The sequence below is a fragment of the Sinocyclocheilus rhinocerous genome, unplaced genomic scaffold (assembly GCF_001515625.1).
Source record: "Sinocyclocheilus rhinocerous isolate Xijiao unplaced genomic scaffold, SAMN03320098_v1.1 scaffold742, whole genome shotgun sequence".
Lineage (NCBI taxonomy): Eukaryota > Metazoa > Chordata > Actinopteri > Cypriniformes > Cyprinidae > Sinocyclocheilus > Sinocyclocheilus rhinocerous.
In genome coordinates this window covers 1,499,822-1,518,311 of record NW_015641116.1, presented here as the reverse complement: position 1 = coordinate 1,518,311, position 18,490 = coordinate 1,499,822, and the positions used below count along the sequence as shown (strand labels likewise).

Genomic DNA, 18,490 nt, shown 5'->3' with positions numbered 1-18,490 from the left:
TACTAACACATTTACTATTTAAACCCCCCCCCCCGCCCCCTTTCCAAATTAAATACAATTTTTCCATAATTACTTTATTGGCAGGTTTCTCAGGCACCAATTAAGTCTAGTCCAATGGAGAGTCACCATTAAGAGTCTAATTTAGAAATATGTGACCCTGGACCACAAAGTCATGACTGGTTTTGTGGTCCAGGGTCACATATGAATATTTGCTTGTGTACTCATATTTATTTGTTAAATTAATAATAATTTTTAGGTTATAATAATTTAGAATATTGTTACATTTCATAATTCTCTCATGTATTATATTATATTATATTTTAGTTAAATGATTCACATTTATTTATTTTATCTAGATGAAATAATTTTTGTTTAGGATTTAGATGTGATATGTTTTGTCCTGAAATATCCACCATGTTTTCTTTTCCTTACAGCATAATGCTGTGGACTTCTGCTAGAAGGACTGTCCAATACACAGATCTCTTATGTATTTTAGGGTCAGTGTTTTCACTTTCTTAAAAAAAAAAAACCCAGTTTTATCTGTCTGACCTTATTTCTGAGTCAAAACACATCATTTGAAGGTCATAGCATTGTGGATCAGAGTAACAGCTCCTGAATACCAATGGGAACATGGTAGATGAAACATCTCATACATGAAACTGTGAAGAATTAGTCAGTCATCACATCAGAGGCTTTCTAAAGTTTAAATAGTTGAAGTCAGCATTAAGTGTAAATTAAACCTATCTGTTTTCTTAATGCATTTTATTGTGTAAGATTCATTCCTATAGGTTTTTTTTTTTGAGCTGATACTTTTCAATCAGTGTTATACTTTGATCTTCCAGTGAAACGACAGAGTTCTCTCTGGTGATGTATGACAGACCTCTCAATTCATTCAGTCCACTTAAACCCTACCTTTTTCTTACAATTGACTGCAAACTCCTATTCAGATCTGCCTTCATCCACTCACCAACCGATGGAGAGAACCAAGTTCCTGTCCTGTATCTTTTTTGTTTTTCGATAATCTGTTTCACTCTGATGTACATTACAGTATGGAAGAAAAGATCTGTCACTACTTCTGTTACATCACAATTTTAAGTAGGCTACCATCAGAGGCGTCATACTCATTCAAACTGAGGGGGAATGTGCCCCCTCAGATTTTCGAGCCAAGTGGATTTGGAATGCAGCTTCCAAAAGACAAAAATAGCCGAATTATACACACATGATTCTGTTGAGCTTATGAATGCAATGGCCAATCAGAGGCGTTCAGATGAGTCATCGCTGAAACACCAGAGTTTTGTTCACTGCGCGTGTCGCTGACTGACCCTGCGTTCCATTTGGAAGGGCTCATCCCTATGCCCTAATCCCTTCAAAGGGTTTACCCTCCGGAGTGAGAGCTTCGAAGGGACGAAGGGTGTAGGGGTAAAAAATAACTCTTTTTTTGGAACGCACTTCTGCGTCATCTTAACGAGACGATCAAGGATGCACCTTTGTCATACATTTTGTTACAAAATTTTTGTACACTGTTGACCCCCAGTTGTCTTTCACGTTAAATATAATGTATATTTGTATATGTAATGTAATGTAATGTAATATGTATTTGTAATGTATATTGTGTCTATGTATTTGAAATATTTGAATGTACTGATAAAGGTAGCTGTAAAGTAATTGTTGAAGTACAATGTCGTTTTGACCATAATAATGTTATAAAACTAGTAAAAATATTACAGTCATTACGGATCATGGGGGGCCCTAAGTGTCCATCAGTTGTACCCTTTGAAATCCTTCATTCCGAAGGGCCCTTTGAAGTGGCCAGTTTTGAGTACTTCGGTTTGGAACGACCCTTTAATATGGCGGCCATGAATGTTTTCACACCGAAGTGTCCTTCGGAGGGCGATATATCCCGTTTGGAACGCACCGTGAATTCTGCTTTCTGGCGAATTAACTCTCTCCTCAGAAACAACAAAGTGCAGATGTGCGTACGATGTAAGTAAGATATGCATTTCACAGTGTAAACAGCTTCAGTGATTATAATGAGAGTTTTTGACTCGTGCCCCCTCAAAAATAATAAGTGCATGACGCCCCTGAGTACCATAACACAATTCTATACAGGTGATTAATAGTCCAAATAATGGTGATTAATAGTCTGAACTAAGGGACTGAAGAATCACTGTTTCTACTGTGTACTTGGCATGAATCTTGAGAAATGACGAGCTTTATCTCCAAAGAAAAAGCGGTGAGAATATTGGTGTAGCATCTAATCAACAGATCAATTCTTAGCCTAAATGCATCGATTGCCTCTAGCATTGGTGTACATTTCTCCCTTGGGTAGATTGAGGTGCTGACATAATTAGATACACAGGCATCTCTCTTCAGAAACATCATCCTCAGATACAGGATGCTTTAGAATGCACAGACCGTGGATGATTGAAGGCGTCGGACTGTGAAGGAAAAGCCATAAATAATAGCAGTGCTTACTGGTGCATGCTCTGAAAAGAACTACCTATATTACAGTAATGCATTAGCATATTTTTGTGTTGTATCGTTCAATAAATGCTATCACATGAAAAGGAAACCCTCTTTTTTTCCCCCTAAATTATTTCCTTTAAGTGATGCCCTTTAGCTTAATATACTCCTTTGAGAAACAGAGTAGCATTCATTGACTAACTGGTTGTGCACCAGAGCGCGGTTCATCAATACAGAGGTTATGATGTATGTGCTAATGCCACATGAGATAACTCAGACACAGCTGTTTCCCAAGGGCTTCAGTAACTGTCTAAAGAAGAGAGGCAAGTCCTATAAATTCACTTTATGTGTCTGCTTAGCATTCAGCTCACCTCGCACAGCAACCATTGACTCCTGCTCTTTAATATGGATCGTTCCTCCACCCTCCTCCACAACATTTTTTTCTCTATCCTATCAGTTGAGACCCATAAGAGGAAAATAATATATTTTTGTATGTATTTAATATCATGCTATGCCATTAATTTGAAGTTATTTGGTGCAGTGACTTATCATCAAAGGTAAAAGCAATAGCCGTTTGACCTCAGTTTAGGGACTTGGATAAGAAGAGCGGGAGGAGGAAGAAAAAGCTCCCCAGGGGTAAAATAGAATCTTTACTAGGTCTCAGTTCGGGAATGTATGCCAAAAATATCAACTTGGTTTCATCAAAAGGACTAGATATAGAGAGGTTCGTACATTTAACCATAGATCCTGTTTTGACATGTAGTACAAAGAGTGTGAATTTTAATGTGGCTTATTAATGTTAGTGTCTGATCATTATGTAGCAAAGTGTTCACTGTGTTGTGTTCTTTCAGTTTGTCATTTCCACCTAGTTTTCATCTTTATGAATAAAGGAAACATTGTTGAAGGGAATTGTCTAAAGAAGTTTGGAACCTTTGAAATCAGGCTTTAACTTTGACTCATCTCTTTCTTTGTATGATTACATGCAAAATAGAGACTTTTCAGTGCTAAAGTGTTTTAAGTTCAATATATTCTACTGAAATCAGCCCCATGCTGGCACAGTTATAAGAAAAGTTAAAAGCATGCTGTCTAGTTTATATCACTTTGGAGAATGCAAATCTGTTAAAAGGTTGTCTTTTAGAATGCAGTATAGATGGCTTATTTTTCATTTGGTTTCTGGCAAACATTAGTCTAATAGTAGCCAGTGAAGTGCATGTCTGTCAAACATTTTCTCAGCAAATGCTGAAGTATTTAAAATGTTTATTGAACGTTTAGAAAAAAAATCCAAAAAATAAATTCTGATATTTGTTTGTAATGTAAATCAATGATATCTTTATAACAGTATAGCAGACTTAAATAAAATGTATAGCATTATCAGTTGTCACTCTACAGTATATATTTCCCAAATAATAGGCTGCAAGATGATAATTAAATGCTTAGTTTTATTATCTATTATCTAAGCTATAGTTTTAGTTTAGTTTTTGGGGGGGGGCAAAGCACATAATGCAATACAATAAGTTGATTTTTCTGTTGCTTCAGAATGATACTAAATTTCAGAAATATACTAAAAGGCCTTTTACTTGATAAAGTACAAACTATTAATCAGATGACAGAAATCTTGTAGCAGATTGTGTACATAGATTTTTCAGCAAAGTTTTGATCAAGTTTATAATTTAGAGGCCTCAGAAATTTGTATATCAAATATGATGTAGTAGGCTTTATAGGGTTAAAGAAATAGTTTACAGAAAATAAAAAAAAACTGCCAGCATTCACTCTCTTGTAAACCTGTATGACAAAACATCATTGGATGCCTCTGACTTTCATGGTATTTTCCAAGAAAGAAAGACAAACAGGTTTGGAACAACATGAAAGTGAGTAAATGATGACAAAATATATATTTTGTAACCATATTTGTTTCTCCTCGCTGACAGCAAAGTTTTGATCAAGTTTATAATTTAGAGGCCTCAGAAATTTGTATATCAAATATGATGTAGTAGGCTTTATAGGGTTAAAGAAATAGTTTACAGAAAATAAAAAAAAACTGTCAGCATTCACTCTCTTGTAAACCTGTATGACAAAACATCATTGGATGCCTCTGACTTCCATGGTATTTTCCAAGAAAGAAAGACAAACAGGTTTGGAACAACATGAAAGTGAGTAAATGATGACAAAATATATATTTTGTAACCATATTTGTTTATTCTCGCTGAAGCTGCCAATAAACATACTTTACCATTGCATCTTAATTCAGGCAATAGTTTGTTGGTTGTATGGTATTCCTGTTTTTAATTCATTGAGCTTCAGATTGATTTGCTGCCAAAATGGGTGTTGCTGTTCGTGACAGGGAATCGGAGAGAAATGTCAGAGGCAGTCCTTGAGTCTGACACCACTCTTCCATTTTTAATAGGTAAATGTGACAGACCTCTAACAAAAGACAGCAAGACTTCAGCAAAGGCAGTCGGTAGCTGTGACATCCTTTACCATATAGAGTGCAGTTTTAACCTAAGTGCAGTTTTTCCACGTGTTTAGTTAGAAAACGTGGTAATCATTCAATCAGAAACATGCTGCCTAATGTTATTATCTGTTAAGCAATTTGTACTTCACAACCAGAAGAAACCATCCAGATGGAAAGATCTTCAGATGGAAAGACCAATGCTGGATCTCATGGGTCAGCTGAGACAAACATGCACAGATGTTTTGAAGAGCAATGTCCTCATGTTGCACTCAAATAGCTTATAACAAGTGTTTACACGAAATGTGAGGAGTGGATGAAGAAGATCCTCCATACTGTTTCTCTCTGAGCTGTACCACCCAGTTGGAGGCTGTCTCGTGATGGATGAGTGCATTGTGAATTAAATGTTTTGCCAGAGCTGTGTGAAAACACTTCATGTGTATGCTACGATTCCTCCAGGCAGCTGTGACAGGTTGATTTATTCTGTAAGAGGCAGAGGTGGTGTGTGATTGGTTGTGTTCTGTAGCTGAATGCAGAAATCATAGCTCAATCCTGCCCCACTATCTCCTCGGTCATTGACTCTCATCTACTGCTGTAACAGTGCATTGTTTTTTTCCCTCTACAGTTCAAGAGGTCCCTTCTGCATGAAAAACACAGATTTTTGGGTGCTTTTTGAGTTCAATGAGCAAACACAAGGCCATCCATCAGTCTCTTCAGCCAATCTCCACCACTGTTTCACAATCTGTCTCCGCCAGTCCCATGGCCCATCCGATGTACTCTTTAGAATCAGAATCAGAATGAGCTTTATTGCCAGGTATGTTTACACATACGAGGAATTTGTTTTCGTGACAGAAGCTTCCACAGTGCAACAGAATGACAGTGACAGGACAAAAACACAGATAAAAAAAAAATAAAATTAGAACAAGTAAATAGGCAATAACAATATAGAAATTGACAATTCTGAGAATGTAAAGCACTTTGAGTGCCTAGAAAAGCGCTATATAAATGTAATGAACTATTATTATTATTATTAATTGTATGTACAAGGTATATTACAATAGACAAACCATGGTTCACTGCAATACTCAGACAACTCTGTCAGGCCAAAGAAGATGCTCGCAGAAATGGGGACAGATTCTTGTATAAACAGGCCAAATATACACTGGTAAAGGAGATCAGGATACATCAAGATGCAGCCCCAATTATTCCCCAGCGATCGGGCCAAAATTGCCTATATCATATCACTCTTGTCTGGACGAACTCTGCAGTGGGCACAATCCATCTGGGATACCAACAGCCCCATTACCAGCTCACTCACTGCATTCATCACTTACTTCAAAGAGGTATTTGGACAGCGAACTATCCATAAGCGATCAACTCTTCCAGCTATATCAAGGCTCCTCCACAGTGAGTGATTATGCACTGCAGTTCCGCACTCTTGCGGCCACCAGTGGCTTGAATGAAGTGGTGTTCCTTACCCTGTTCAGACAAGGGCTCAGCCTCAACATCCGTTAGCAAATGGTCATCTATGGTGATGTTGTGGGCTTGGAAAATTTCATCCAAATGGCTATCTGCATCTCTCAGTGGCTCGCAGCCTGTAATATTGATCTACCTGCTACATCTCCTCTACCCGCCACACCGTCTGCCACGCCTCCAGCACCAGAACCCATGCAGATAGACTCGTACCACCTCACTCGAGCGGAGCATCAACAGAAAATCAACAACAGTCACTGTTTGTATTATGGAGCAGCAGGACACATGATGGCTGCCTGCCCAGTCTGTCCACCACGCCCAGCCGTGAGTACCCTTCAGTTACAACCCATGATTGCACCACTGTCACGCACTGCTGTGCTGGTAACCTCTACTCACCGATCTGATTCAGCGCAAGTTCTTCTCGACTCGGGATCCTCCGGGAACTCTCATCTCACTGAATCTCCTCCGACAACTCAACCTCAAAAGGAAAACCTGTCAACAACCATTAGATATTCACACTGTCTTGGGAAAACTGATGGGCAAAGGCAAGATCCTGTACTGCTCTCCCACCATCACGCTTTGCATTGGATGTCTGCACCATGATGAACCCATTTCATTTCTGATGCTGGAAGGTTCATTTGCCTACATCATCTTGGGACGCCCTTGGTTAACCCAACACTCTCCCAATGTGAAGTGGAATACTGGTGAGATCCTGCAATGTAGTGAATATTGTTTTCAGAACTGTGTATCGTCCGTTCCGAAGCCACCTGCACTTCCTTCATCCATGCCTAGTAAGGTTGGCCCTCCGACTCACCCTCGGTCTTCCAAGGATTCATGAATGAGGTGTTCCGGGATTACCTCCAACGCTTCGTCATAGTGTACATTTTCTCCCAGAACCTGGCCAAACATCGCCACCACGTGAAGCAGGTCCTTCAGAAGCTGAGACAACACCACCTCTAAACTGGAGAAGTGTGAGTTTCACCGTAATTCTATCCAGTTTCTGGGATATGTCATCGACCATCATGGCATTCACATGGACCAGAGGAAGGTACAAGTTGTCAAGGAATGGCTGCAACCAAGCACCATCAAATAACTTCAACGATTCCTGGGCTTTGCCAACTTCTATCACTGGTTCATCTCCAATTTTAGCCAAGTCTGTGCACAAAGCCTCTCAATAAAGCTCTGTGTTGTGGATATTTACCTGTGTTGTCTACTTTTGTGTGCTAAAACCAATCACATTTCACAATCTGGAAGTTCTGTTTATATGTACCCTAAACATTGCAATCAGATATATTATATATATATATATATATATATTATATATTATAACATATTTCTTTATTCCGAAGTTCAGCTCATGCACATTGTGTCAGTTGCCACATTCAGAAATGGAGAAAGAGACTGCAAGTTACAAGAGCTATAGTGAGCATAACTGGTGTTTTTGCTTTTATGACATAGGCCTATCAAAAAAAAAAGTCTAAGCTTTTTTAGAAAATATTCACACTCCACCACTAACCAGGTCATAACACACAAACATAAATAAACCTAAGCCATAAACATCACTGCACTGTGCATGCATGCTAGCATTTTTGAATCAGATTATTTAATATATACACCACCCCTTTCAATCAGATTGAAATTTCATTTGGATCGAGCTCAACCAGATTGATTGAGCCAACAATGCGATTTTAAACTGATTATTTGGTTGCATGTAAACATACTTTTGAGTGAATTGTGAAATGGTTCTGGGGTGTGTTTCCCAAACAACGACGCAACTCACTGCTTAAAGGGGTGGTTGATTGCGATTTCACGTTTTTTAATGTTAGTTAGTGTGTAATGTTGCTGTTTGATCATAAACAATATCTGCAAAGTTACGAAGCTGAAAGTTCAATGCAAACGGAGATATCATCTTTTAAAATTCTGGCAGTTTAATGCCTACAAAAACGACTGGTAAGGGACTACAACAAGTTACTTCCCAGGTCCGTTACGTCAAGAACCCAGAATTTTACATAAACCCTGCCTCCGGGAACACGCAGCAAAGGGGGCGAGGCCATGGCGAGGCAACTGGGCCAGCTAATCAATCAGAGCCCATCGTGTATTTCTGAGGGAGGGAGTTTAGCAGGGCTCCCGAGGTCACTTCCATTCCGCCACTTATAACACCTGACTGACTCGCAGTGTTGCACAGGAAATTACTTTGGAAAAACCAGGCTGGGGGGATTATTGAATTATGCCAGAACCTTTCCGTGCGAAGAGAGGTGGAATTATTTGCCGCCATGGCATCTACCATCAGCTCCCGTGAAATCGGCCAGCTGTTCAGAGCTATTTTTACAGGGACCACAGCTGCAGAAGGCTAGCCGAGACACTGGCTGGTCATAGCAAGCAGAAAATATGAGAGTCCGTCTGTTATTATACGCACTACTGCTTCACCTGATCCCAAGGGCCAGTTTTTGAGGCAGTACCAAAGTCAAAGCTACCTGTGGGAGGTGAGCTCAGGACCCAATGCTCTAATGAAGAACTGTACCATCATTAACCTAAATTCCCCTAATGGCCTGTAATTATAGAGAGTGTGTTGTCAGCAAGGGACACTAGCTTTTCATGGAGGGAGCACTTACCATCAACCTCATTACTCTAAAAAGACATGCAGGAAAAAGCATCAAACAAATATTCTTTATCATCACAAAGCTGAAAAGCGAGATACTGAGTATAAATAATAAAAAATAATCAGTAATTTCAGGCAGTCAACCCTCTAATAGCGTTTTTGTACACTGTGCACCCTGTATTGTCTCGTAGCAGAGCAAAGGGAAATTTGCATCATTAAAGAAGCACAGGTGATGGAACATTGTTTGAAAACACCTGGAGCATATAAGCAGAAAAGAACTAGAGTGCTTAGATGAATTTCAGGGAAAGACTGGGGCACACAGCTTGCGGTCTGGAGTGCTGAAAGGACATGTTTATTTAGCCGTCTGAGTATCGCTCCTGGTGTGAAGATGAGCAAATGTGCTCCAGCAGTCCTGATGGTGTTTTTTTAGCCAAGCTGCCCGTTTTCAGTACTCCTCCTGCATATTTCCTTTCACAAACAACTCATTGTGTACGTCGAGTCAGCATGTAACATGCATGAGCAGTCGGTGTGAAATGTTTTTTTTATAGAGAAAAGGCTGTGAATTTTGTTTTACGTCTATCTTTGTGTTACATTTCCAGGCATATGATTACAGGAGCTGCCAGTCATTCTTTGAACTACATAATGCGGCATTATTCATCTGGAGCGCCTGAACACAATATGTCTGTCAATGTGTGTTTTGTCAATGCCAGTGTATTATTTAAGTGACAAATTCACAAAATGATCTCACTGAATGAGCTTAAAAACACAAAAACCCACCAGTCACTTACAACACTGACTCCTGGACTTATCTTTAAACGGAGCATGTGACTTGTGCGTCTCCTGTGGAGTAACGCCTCTCTTTGTTTCTCACGATGCTTCCTCAGGGGCAAGGAGAAGCTTCAGCAAGAGGCACAAGTATGGAGGGGGACTGTCTTAGTTGCATCAAGTACCTCATGTTCATCTTCAACTTCTTCATTTTTGTGAGTGCTCTCTTTCTCTAAAGGTTCCAAAAGGGGTTTTGCAGTGATGCCATTGGGAAACCATTTTGTGTTCCCCAAAGAGCCTTTCATTCAACAGTGTGTAGAATATTTTAATAATTCAAAGAGCTTCTTCCACAATAAAGAATGAAAAGGTGAATGTTCTTGAAAGGTTCTTCATGGAACCATTGATGCAGTTAAAGAACATTTATTTTTAAAAGCGTAGACCATTGTTTTACATACCGTAGGCTGATAAGATCTGAACTTGACTGTGGCATCATGCTAGTTGTGTTTGTTTCAGACTGACTGGGAGTGATGATTTGCTTTGGTTGGAAGTGTGGAAAGAATCTGGTTTCTTTATTAGATTGAAAACCTGATGAGATGCAGGTGCAGACTCTTGCTTTCCTAACAAAACGTGTAGTTGAAAAGAGTCTGAATGATCCAAGTCGCCACTTTGAAAAAATGTTAACATAACGGTATGAAATAAACACACTGATCTTGCGCCAATGTGCCTTCGTTTTGCTCATAAACCACACTGCACTTCCTAGTCTTCCTTTGTTCTCAAAGGTGTTTTTTTTAGCAGTATCATGAATTTCCCTCTGCCACACTAGTGCTGTTTTCATTCAACAGTGTGTAGAATATTTTAATAATTCAAAGAGCTTCTTCCACAATAAAGAATGAAAAGGTGAATGTTCTTGAAAGGTTCTTCATGGAACCATTGATGCAGTTAAAGAACATTTATTTTTAAAAGCGTAGACCATTGTTTTACATACCGTAGGCTGATAAGATCTGAACTTGACTGTGGCATCATGCTAGTTGTGTTTGTTTCAGACTGACTGGGAGTGATGATTTGCTTTGGTTGGAAGTGTGGAAAGAATCTGGTTTCTTTATTAGATTGAAAACCTGATGAGATGCAGGTGCAGACTCTTGCTTTCCTAACAAAACGTGTAGTTGAAAAGAGTCTGAATGATCCATGTCGCCACTTTGAAAAAATGTTAACATAACGGTATGAAATAAACACACTGATCTTGCGCCAATGTGCCTTCGTTTTTTTTTTTAGCAGTATCATGAATTTCCCTCTGCCACACTAGTGCTGTGGGAAAATGTGCTGTTTCATAGAAAACTGAGCATCAATCATTATTTGATAATCTCAATATTGCTATATCATAAAATCACTTTTTTTTAAAATACTTGCTGGGATCTATACTAAGCCATTTTCTCCTCCTTTAGCTTGGAGGTGCATTCCTTCTTGGGGTGGGAATCTGGGTGCTGGTGGATCCGACAGGTTTCCGGGAGATTGTGGCAGCCAACCCTCTCCTGTTTACAGGAGTCTATACAATTTTGATCATGGGCGGGATGCTGTTCCTACTGGGATTTCTGGGCTGCTGCGGAGCCATACGAGAAAATAAATGCCTTCTACTGTTTGTATGGGATTTTCTTTCTTACTAGATATATAATTTATTGGTATCTGTCAATATTGGATATTTATTGTAAATGCTAATTTCCCCCATTTGTACAATTTAGATTACCTTTGCTGTCATCTAATGCTCACTTAAAATCAGTCTTTAAATACTAATAATAATTCTAATAATTTAATAACACTAAATGTAATCTTTAGCAAATATCAAAATAAATGTCAATTTTTATACTGTGGGTTATAACGTTGTTACACCTAAATTCACTTGAAGCATTTCAAATATTTATTTTAAAGTTTTTTTTTAAATTTAGGGTTTTACTTTTATTTTTTAAACAAAATAATATATATTTTCAAACCAATTGCCAGAATTATATTAATATTGTGCATCCCTATTTAGCATCAAAAAGCAATGTGTGTAACACTTAATATACTTATTTGTTGCATATTTAGGCATCTGAAGTACTTCACATCTGATTCAGATGCAAATATATCGTAATGCTTTTTTAAAATTATTAATTTAAACAGAATAATATACATTTTAAAATAGGCTATAGCATCATAATAATTGGCTTCTCAGTATCAGAATTATATTAATATTGTGAATTCCTATTCATATTTAGACATCTAAACTACTTCACATCTGATTTAGATGCAAATATCCTGTTTTTCTTCCACAGTTCTTCATGCTCATACTCATCATATTTCTGGCAGAGCTGGCGGTGGCCATTCTGGCATTCATTTTCCGGGAGCATGTGAGTATTATTATAGCTGGATATCATTAAGCCACCTGTAATATATCACTGCTCTCACTACTACTGTCTATCTGTGGATCAACAGCTCACCAGAGATTACTTCACCAAGGAGCTGAAAGTACATTACCAAGGCACCAATAGCACTGATGTCTTCACCTCCACATGGAACGCCATTATGACCACAGTACGATAACATACTGTACAAAATATAGCACAATAATGCCTTTAAATACATTAAACTGTGTATTGGTGTCTTCATAGTTTGATTGCTGTGGGGTGAACAGCGCTGAAGACTTCGATGATCAGAGCCTCTTCAGACGGCTGAACCCCAGCAGACTAGTGCCAGAGGTTTGTTGCCAGAGGAACCATCTGATGCTGAGCAAGGAGGAGTGTCTCAAGGGAATTATGCCAATCCGTAACAAGGTCAGCAATGAGTTTAGTACAAATTAGTAAATGAGTGGGAATGAATATGCAACAAGAAATGCATTAAGAAAAAGGATGAAAACCAAAATAAAAGAAAGTAAATATGTTGTTTTTTGGAGAAAGAACAGTGTGGTATATGACCCTGTCTATGTAATAACTCTCAAAACGAATGATTCATATTCTGAGTCACATATACTTTTCTATTAATATATGTTATATACATACACACACACACACACACACATACACACAGGTTATAACCAATTTAGAATGGCGTCACTATGAGTAGTTAGTAATAAATGAGAAATTCAGTATCCACTGAAGCAACATTATTTTGTTCTCTCGTATTAAAATCTGTACTTCTTTGAAACAGGGCTGTTATTCAGCAGTGGTGGACTATTTTGAGACATACATCTACATGGCTGGAGCCCTTGCTATTGTGGTGCTGACTATTGAAGTAAGGTTATGATTTTGCTTTTTAATAAGAAAGTATGATGTGATGATTTTACACTTATTATGTGATGACAAATTGTTTTTCAAGAACTATGGGTTGTGAATGCCACCTAGTGGAGAGAGAAATTGCTTTACCATGAAATGGGCTTCTCACAATTCTGTTCAAATGAATGTAATAATAATAATAATAACAATAATAATATATTTAATTTATATAGCGCCTTTCCCAAGCTCAATGTAGTAAAGAAGTAGTTTTAAAATAGTATTTGCATTGAACTCTTTGCTAAACTTTATTTGTTTTTCTTTCTCTCCCATCAGCTTTTTGCCATGGTGTTTGCTATGTGTTTGTTTAGGGGAATCCAGTAATCTTAACATGCTGTACATTAAGGACATTTTGAGGAGGAAAAACATGGCATGGCATGGAAGAAATTTTTAAATAAGAAAAAGAAGAAAACACTTATATATTTGCCATTTCTATGTTGTGATGCTGGAATATCTGAGAATTGCCAAAAATGTATCGTACTTCACAGCTGGGACTTTGAGGTACTTGTGAAAAACAAAAGTAAGAGTCATTCGTAAATTAAGGGTGGCATCTATGGCAGTCCTTTAAGGTCAATGGAGGACACCTTGCACTGATATTTGGTTGAATATTTATAGATGACAAAAAGACCAGATTTGTACCAATATGTTTTACCTTTTATTTACAGTACATTGTTCACCACTGCTCCAGAGCCATGATTAAAATAAAACACTGTGTGAATGGGAGTGTGTGTCTGTTAAACAGGGAAAATTGGTTTGTGTGTGTGTGTGTGTGTGTGCTTGTGTTTCTGTATATAATCCGAGAGGCCAGCAGCTTCTAAAGTAATGTTTTGTGAGTTGTGAGCAACCGTGAATATTTTATGTGATTTTAGCAAAACTGTGCTGTATTTGTGTTGTATATATTGTACACATGACACTGAATGATATAAAAAAAAAGAGCATCTGCAGTGCTTATTATTATTATTATTGTGTTTTCCATCATGGGAATCTGGCTATTCCAATAGCAAATCTAAACATCCTAGATAAAAGCTTTAAGTATTGTTTTGTGAGTTGCAACCATGAATATTTTATGTGATTTTAGCAAAACTGTGCTGTATTTGTGTTGTATCTATTGTACACATGACACTGAATGATATAAAAAAAAGAGCATCTGCAGTGCTTATTATTATTATTGTGTTTTCCATCATGGGTTGAATCTGGCTATTCCAATAGCAAATCTAAACATCCTAGATAAAAGCTTTAATTTTGTAGCACATACTAAATACTACATAAACCAATTATGGCTTTAAAGAGTGTCAATACACTAGACTGTTTTAATTTTTGGGAGATTTATGATTCAAGTGTAACTCGTATCATAAATAGGGTGCATAAATATTTGCATATTAAAAATGAAAATATTATCTAGGATGCCAGATTTTAAAACCAACCTAATATGAAAGTGGTTTACAGTTCAAAGAAAAGGTATGAATAGCAAAAAGGCATTAGAAGCTGCTTACCCTGCCTCAGGCTGTACACGATAAATATCCTGGGCAGTGCATTGGTTCTCAAGACTCATGGGACTTAAAGAGACACAGGTAAGCAGGTTAAGAAGCCTAAATGACGGTTTCATCCTTATCTGTTGTTCTATAAAATAATGCAGGAATTGTTGGACAAATCACTGATTCCTGAATGAAATCTGTATGGAAGATCAATAGTTCTCCTCGAGTTTGACAGTCATGTTTTATCATGTCTGACAAGCTTGTCATTAGATTTGCAGCCAGAATGAATTTGATTTTTTCAAGTGTTAATCATCCATTAACCACTTGTCAGCAACATCATGTTTACTGAATTTCATTTCCTTGACTAAGTGTAATTATTTTCTGAATGCAAACTGCCGGTTTAATTTTGCTTTGCAAGCATTGTTTGTGCCGTTTCTAAAATGTTTAAATTGTACATAACATATTCGTTTATGAACTATATTAAGCTATTTGTTAGTTGCTTTTAATGGTAGACTGGAGGTAGATTTTATCACTCACACTGGACACAACCAACACTGGATGTCATTCTTGGAATCTTAAGATCTTTCTGCATTCTTTTGGCATAGCCAATTTATATCATGCAACACTCTACTTAGGAGGTAAGTAGCTGAATCAGATCTATCAGAAATGGGGGACCAGGTTTGATAATCACAGCAACATATTATGTAAATATGACAGTCCACAAACTTGTTGATATTCCTGTCAATATTGAAATCAAATAGCTAGGGTCAACTCCATAATATTCATTGAGTCAGCGATTTCAGTAAGGTTATGATTGTACCATTATGATTGTGTCTGGTGACAGAGGTTACATGTGTCAGACTTTTCTCATGACCCCATACCTTGCTCCATGCCAAGCACCCCATACACAGTTTATAAGTGATCTTGCTGCACATAACTGCTGTGACTTGTAAATATTGAAAGGAACACAGTAGGTTTATATAAAAAAAAAAAAAAGTTTATTTTCAACATGAAGGATCAGCCTGCAGTAAGAAAAAAAGGCACATTTCCACTTACTATAGTTCCAGACACAAATTATCCTAATAAATATTTAGACAAGTGCACCTATTCAGCCCACTTTCAAATGAAAAATCTATCCATCTATCTAGTCACTTGAGTGTCAGACAGTTCTCTGTTGAATTTTAATTATACATGTCGCTGTATTTTTGACCATTTACTCATTTTAAAATTTCAGAAATTAACATAGAAAACCATAATTTCTCTTTCATTGTATTCATGTTTTCCCAACTGAACTACGGAAACACAAATTAAAATGTCTGAAAACAGATTTTACTGGGTCTGAAAGGTACACTTTTCCTTTATTCTGACAGTTAATTATCAAAATATCATACTTGCATCCAATTTCCAGTCCAATAACTGAATTTCCTTCTTCACTTTGCGCATTTTTAAAGCTCTGTATGCCATTTCTTGCTTTCTGTTGGAGATCTCTACTTGGAGATACTTCTTGTATAGTGTCTTAACATCTTCCACAGGTTCCTTTAAAAAGAAAGCATTAAAACATCTTCCTGCATTTCATATCACCAAATAGTACTGTTGTGCCCATCCACATACTATTTTAAATATTAATACAATTTAAAAATTAAGTAATTTGTACATATTATTTCTAAGCATTTAGTGTATTAAATACTATATTTATTTAATACTATGATCATTGATATCCCATTAAAAATTAAAATAAACAGAGCTGTAAACTTACAGAGTCCAGTTCTTCATCTGATAATACAGGTGGCTGAAGTAGGGCCAGTCCATGTTCAGTCACTGAAATTATGTGATATGAATTATGTATATTTACTGCAGTATCGATTTGTAGAGACAAATAAAGAATGTGGTGCACACAGCTGTGACATAACTGCTGCAGCCAGCTGGATCTCCTGGATCAGACGAGCAGCCACCACCTATGCTCGCTATGATAGGACTGTCCACATTGTTCTCAGGGGGCAGCTCCTCTTCATCTATGTGCTCCTCTTTTGTTGGGACTAGTCTCATCTTCTTCAGCGCAGCCTTTCTCTTGTTAGCTAAATTGTGTTAAACCCAGAAGTTATTCAATTCAAAACACTAAAAACTAATTCTGAGTTTTTACATATAGAACAGGGGGTTTCAAACAAGGGGGTGCTAAGGGTCTGAGGAAAATCTCAGAAAAAAAAAAGGTGTACAACGGAAAAAGGTTTGATTACACTTTGACTCTTTATAATAACAACAACAACAAACAAATCTGTTTCAGGGAAACGTGTTGCATTGTATATGCTTTCAAGAATAGTTTGTATTTTAGACGTATGATAATTACAAAAAAAAATTAAATAAAACATCTGATGTGGGGTAAAGCACTGCACATATTCTGTCAAGATTAGTTTGTAGGCTATTTGTGTTGTAACCTTTAAAAAGGTTTCACCAAGCCTCTGTCACCTACAGCTTGCAACCCATTTGGTCTTTTAAAGGGCATTTTTATTCGTTCTAACGCTGTGTGGTTAAAATATTTATTGTGAAAAGCGCTATACATACCTTTGTGTTTATCTTCATAGTTAGACATTTATACTTATGGATTATATAGCTGACATTACTAATTAAAAGTATGTAAAAAATATATTGTGTAGTCCCTAACAGAGACAGACAGAGCGAGAGAGAACAATGGGCATCAAACCCACACAAAAACCCCATGACCTACCACTTTGAACGATGTTCTTGTATTTCGTCTTCACTTGTTGCCACGTTCTTCTAGGTCCCATAGGGCTGGATCTGTAATTGTAAGCGTGACCAACAGCAGAATAAGAAGGTATATGCTTTCAAGAATAGTTTGTATTTTAGACGTATGATAATTACAAAAAAAAATTAAATAAAACATCTGATGTGGGGTAAAGCACTGCACATATTCTGTCAAGATTAGTTTGTAGGCTATTTGTGTTGTAACCTTTAAAAAGGTTTCACCAAGCCTCTGTCACCTACAGCTTGCAACCCATTTGGTCTTTTAAAGGGCATTTTTATTCGTTCTAACGCTGTGTGGTTAAAATATTTATTGTGAAAAGCGCTATACATACCTTTGTGTTTATCTTCATAGTTAGACATTTATACTTATGGATTATATAGCTGACATTACTAATTAAAAGTATGTAAAAAATATATTGTGTAGTCCCTAACAGAGACAGACAGAGCGAGAGAGAACAATGGGCATCAAACCCACACAAAAACCCCATGACCTACCACTTTGAACGATGTTCTTGTATTTCGTCTTCACTTGTTGCCACGTTCTTCTAGGTTCCCATAGGGTTGGATCTGTAATTGTAAGCGTGACCAACAGCAGAATAAGAAGGTGGCCAGCACAGGTGTGTCATATATATCCTGCATAAAAACTGCTTAATTAGTGCTCTCCCAGACTAATTAAATGTAAGATATACCTACGCATTTAATTTGGCAGTTATTTTTCGCCACGCACCCTGACGGACTTTTGCAGCCGCTATAGTGTTCCCTTTGGTTTTTATTAAATGTTTAACTTCCTCATATCCTTCCATTATAAGTTGCAATTCAGCAGCACTGAAAAATGCAGCACGCTGTTTAGCCATGATAGATTAGGAGTCTAGACAAATTTATAAATCCTCAGATGAACGGTCAGCTGTCTTTATTAGCTAGATACATAAATCCGAGATATGTGTTAGAAGAGCCGAAAAAACTCAATTTCAGATCGAGCTAGGTCAATCCGGGATATGTGAACTAATCCGGGTTTTGTTAAACCACGGTCGAAGAACAGGATCCAGAAGACTGTTTTATTGCCTAAAAACACCAGGCATGAAGAAAAGATCGCTCTAATACTCAAACTAATGCACAGTAATAACGTTTAAAGTTATTTACGCCATAAGAAAAAAATGGTGGCTGAAATGATGAATTGAGATCTGTCGTTTATGGCTGTGGCTAAAAT

At 37.4% G+C, this 18,490-nt stretch overlaps 2 protein-coding genes across 7 annotated transcripts in view; one reads left to right on the top strand and one right to left on the bottom strand.

The window, feature by feature from the left end:
* Positions 1 to 13,963, top strand: part of LOC107754693 (tetraspanin-18-like) — a 34,569-nt gene extending 20,606 nt beyond the window's left edge. For all 4 annotated transcript variants that reach the window (XM_016571256.1, XM_016571255.1, XM_016571253.1 and 1 more), the window contains 7 exons: positions 9,869 to 9,964; positions 11,192 to 11,386; positions 12,056 to 12,130; positions 12,216 to 12,314; positions 12,392 to 12,553; positions 12,927 to 13,010; positions 13,325 to 13,963. In XM_016571256.1, coding sequence (XP_016426742.1) covers positions 9,902 to 9,964; positions 11,192 to 11,386; positions 12,056 to 12,130; positions 12,216 to 12,314; positions 12,392 to 12,553; positions 12,927 to 13,010; positions 13,325 to 13,372 — 726 coding nt within the window. In that variant the 5' untranslated portion in view covers positions 9,869 to 9,901 and the 3' untranslated portion in view covers positions 13,373 to 13,963. The remainder of the gene's footprint in view (positions 1 to 9,868; positions 9,965 to 11,191; positions 11,387 to 12,055; positions 12,131 to 12,215; positions 12,315 to 12,391; positions 12,554 to 12,926; positions 13,011 to 13,324) is intronic.
* A 1,556-nt stretch (positions 13,964 to 15,519) lies between these two features.
* Positions 15,520 to 18,269, bottom strand: LOC107754692 (uncharacterized). 3 transcript variants are annotated; one of them, XM_016571251.1, is made up of 6 exons: positions 17,977 to 18,269; positions 17,246 to 17,316; positions 16,422 to 16,598; positions 16,280 to 16,341; positions 15,915 to 16,059; positions 15,520 to 15,545 (listed from the first exon to the last, which is right to left on the bottom strand). In XM_016571251.1, the coding sequence occupies exons 1-6, from the start codon at positions 18,135 to 18,137 to the stop codon at positions 15,541 to 15,543; spliced, it is 621 nt and encodes a 206-aa protein (XP_016426737.1). In that variant the 5' UTR covers positions 18,138 to 18,269; the 3' UTR covers positions 15,520 to 15,540. The 3 variants fall into 3 exon arrangements, with proteins under 3 accessions (XP_016426737.1, XP_016426738.1, XP_016426736.1); XM_016571252.1 differs by having other exon boundaries at positions 16,434 to 16,598; positions 17,977 to 18,268; XM_016571250.1 differs by having other exon boundaries at positions 16,280 to 16,344; positions 16,425 to 16,598; positions 17,977 to 18,168.
* Positions 18,270 to 18,490: the final 221 nt, after the last annotated feature.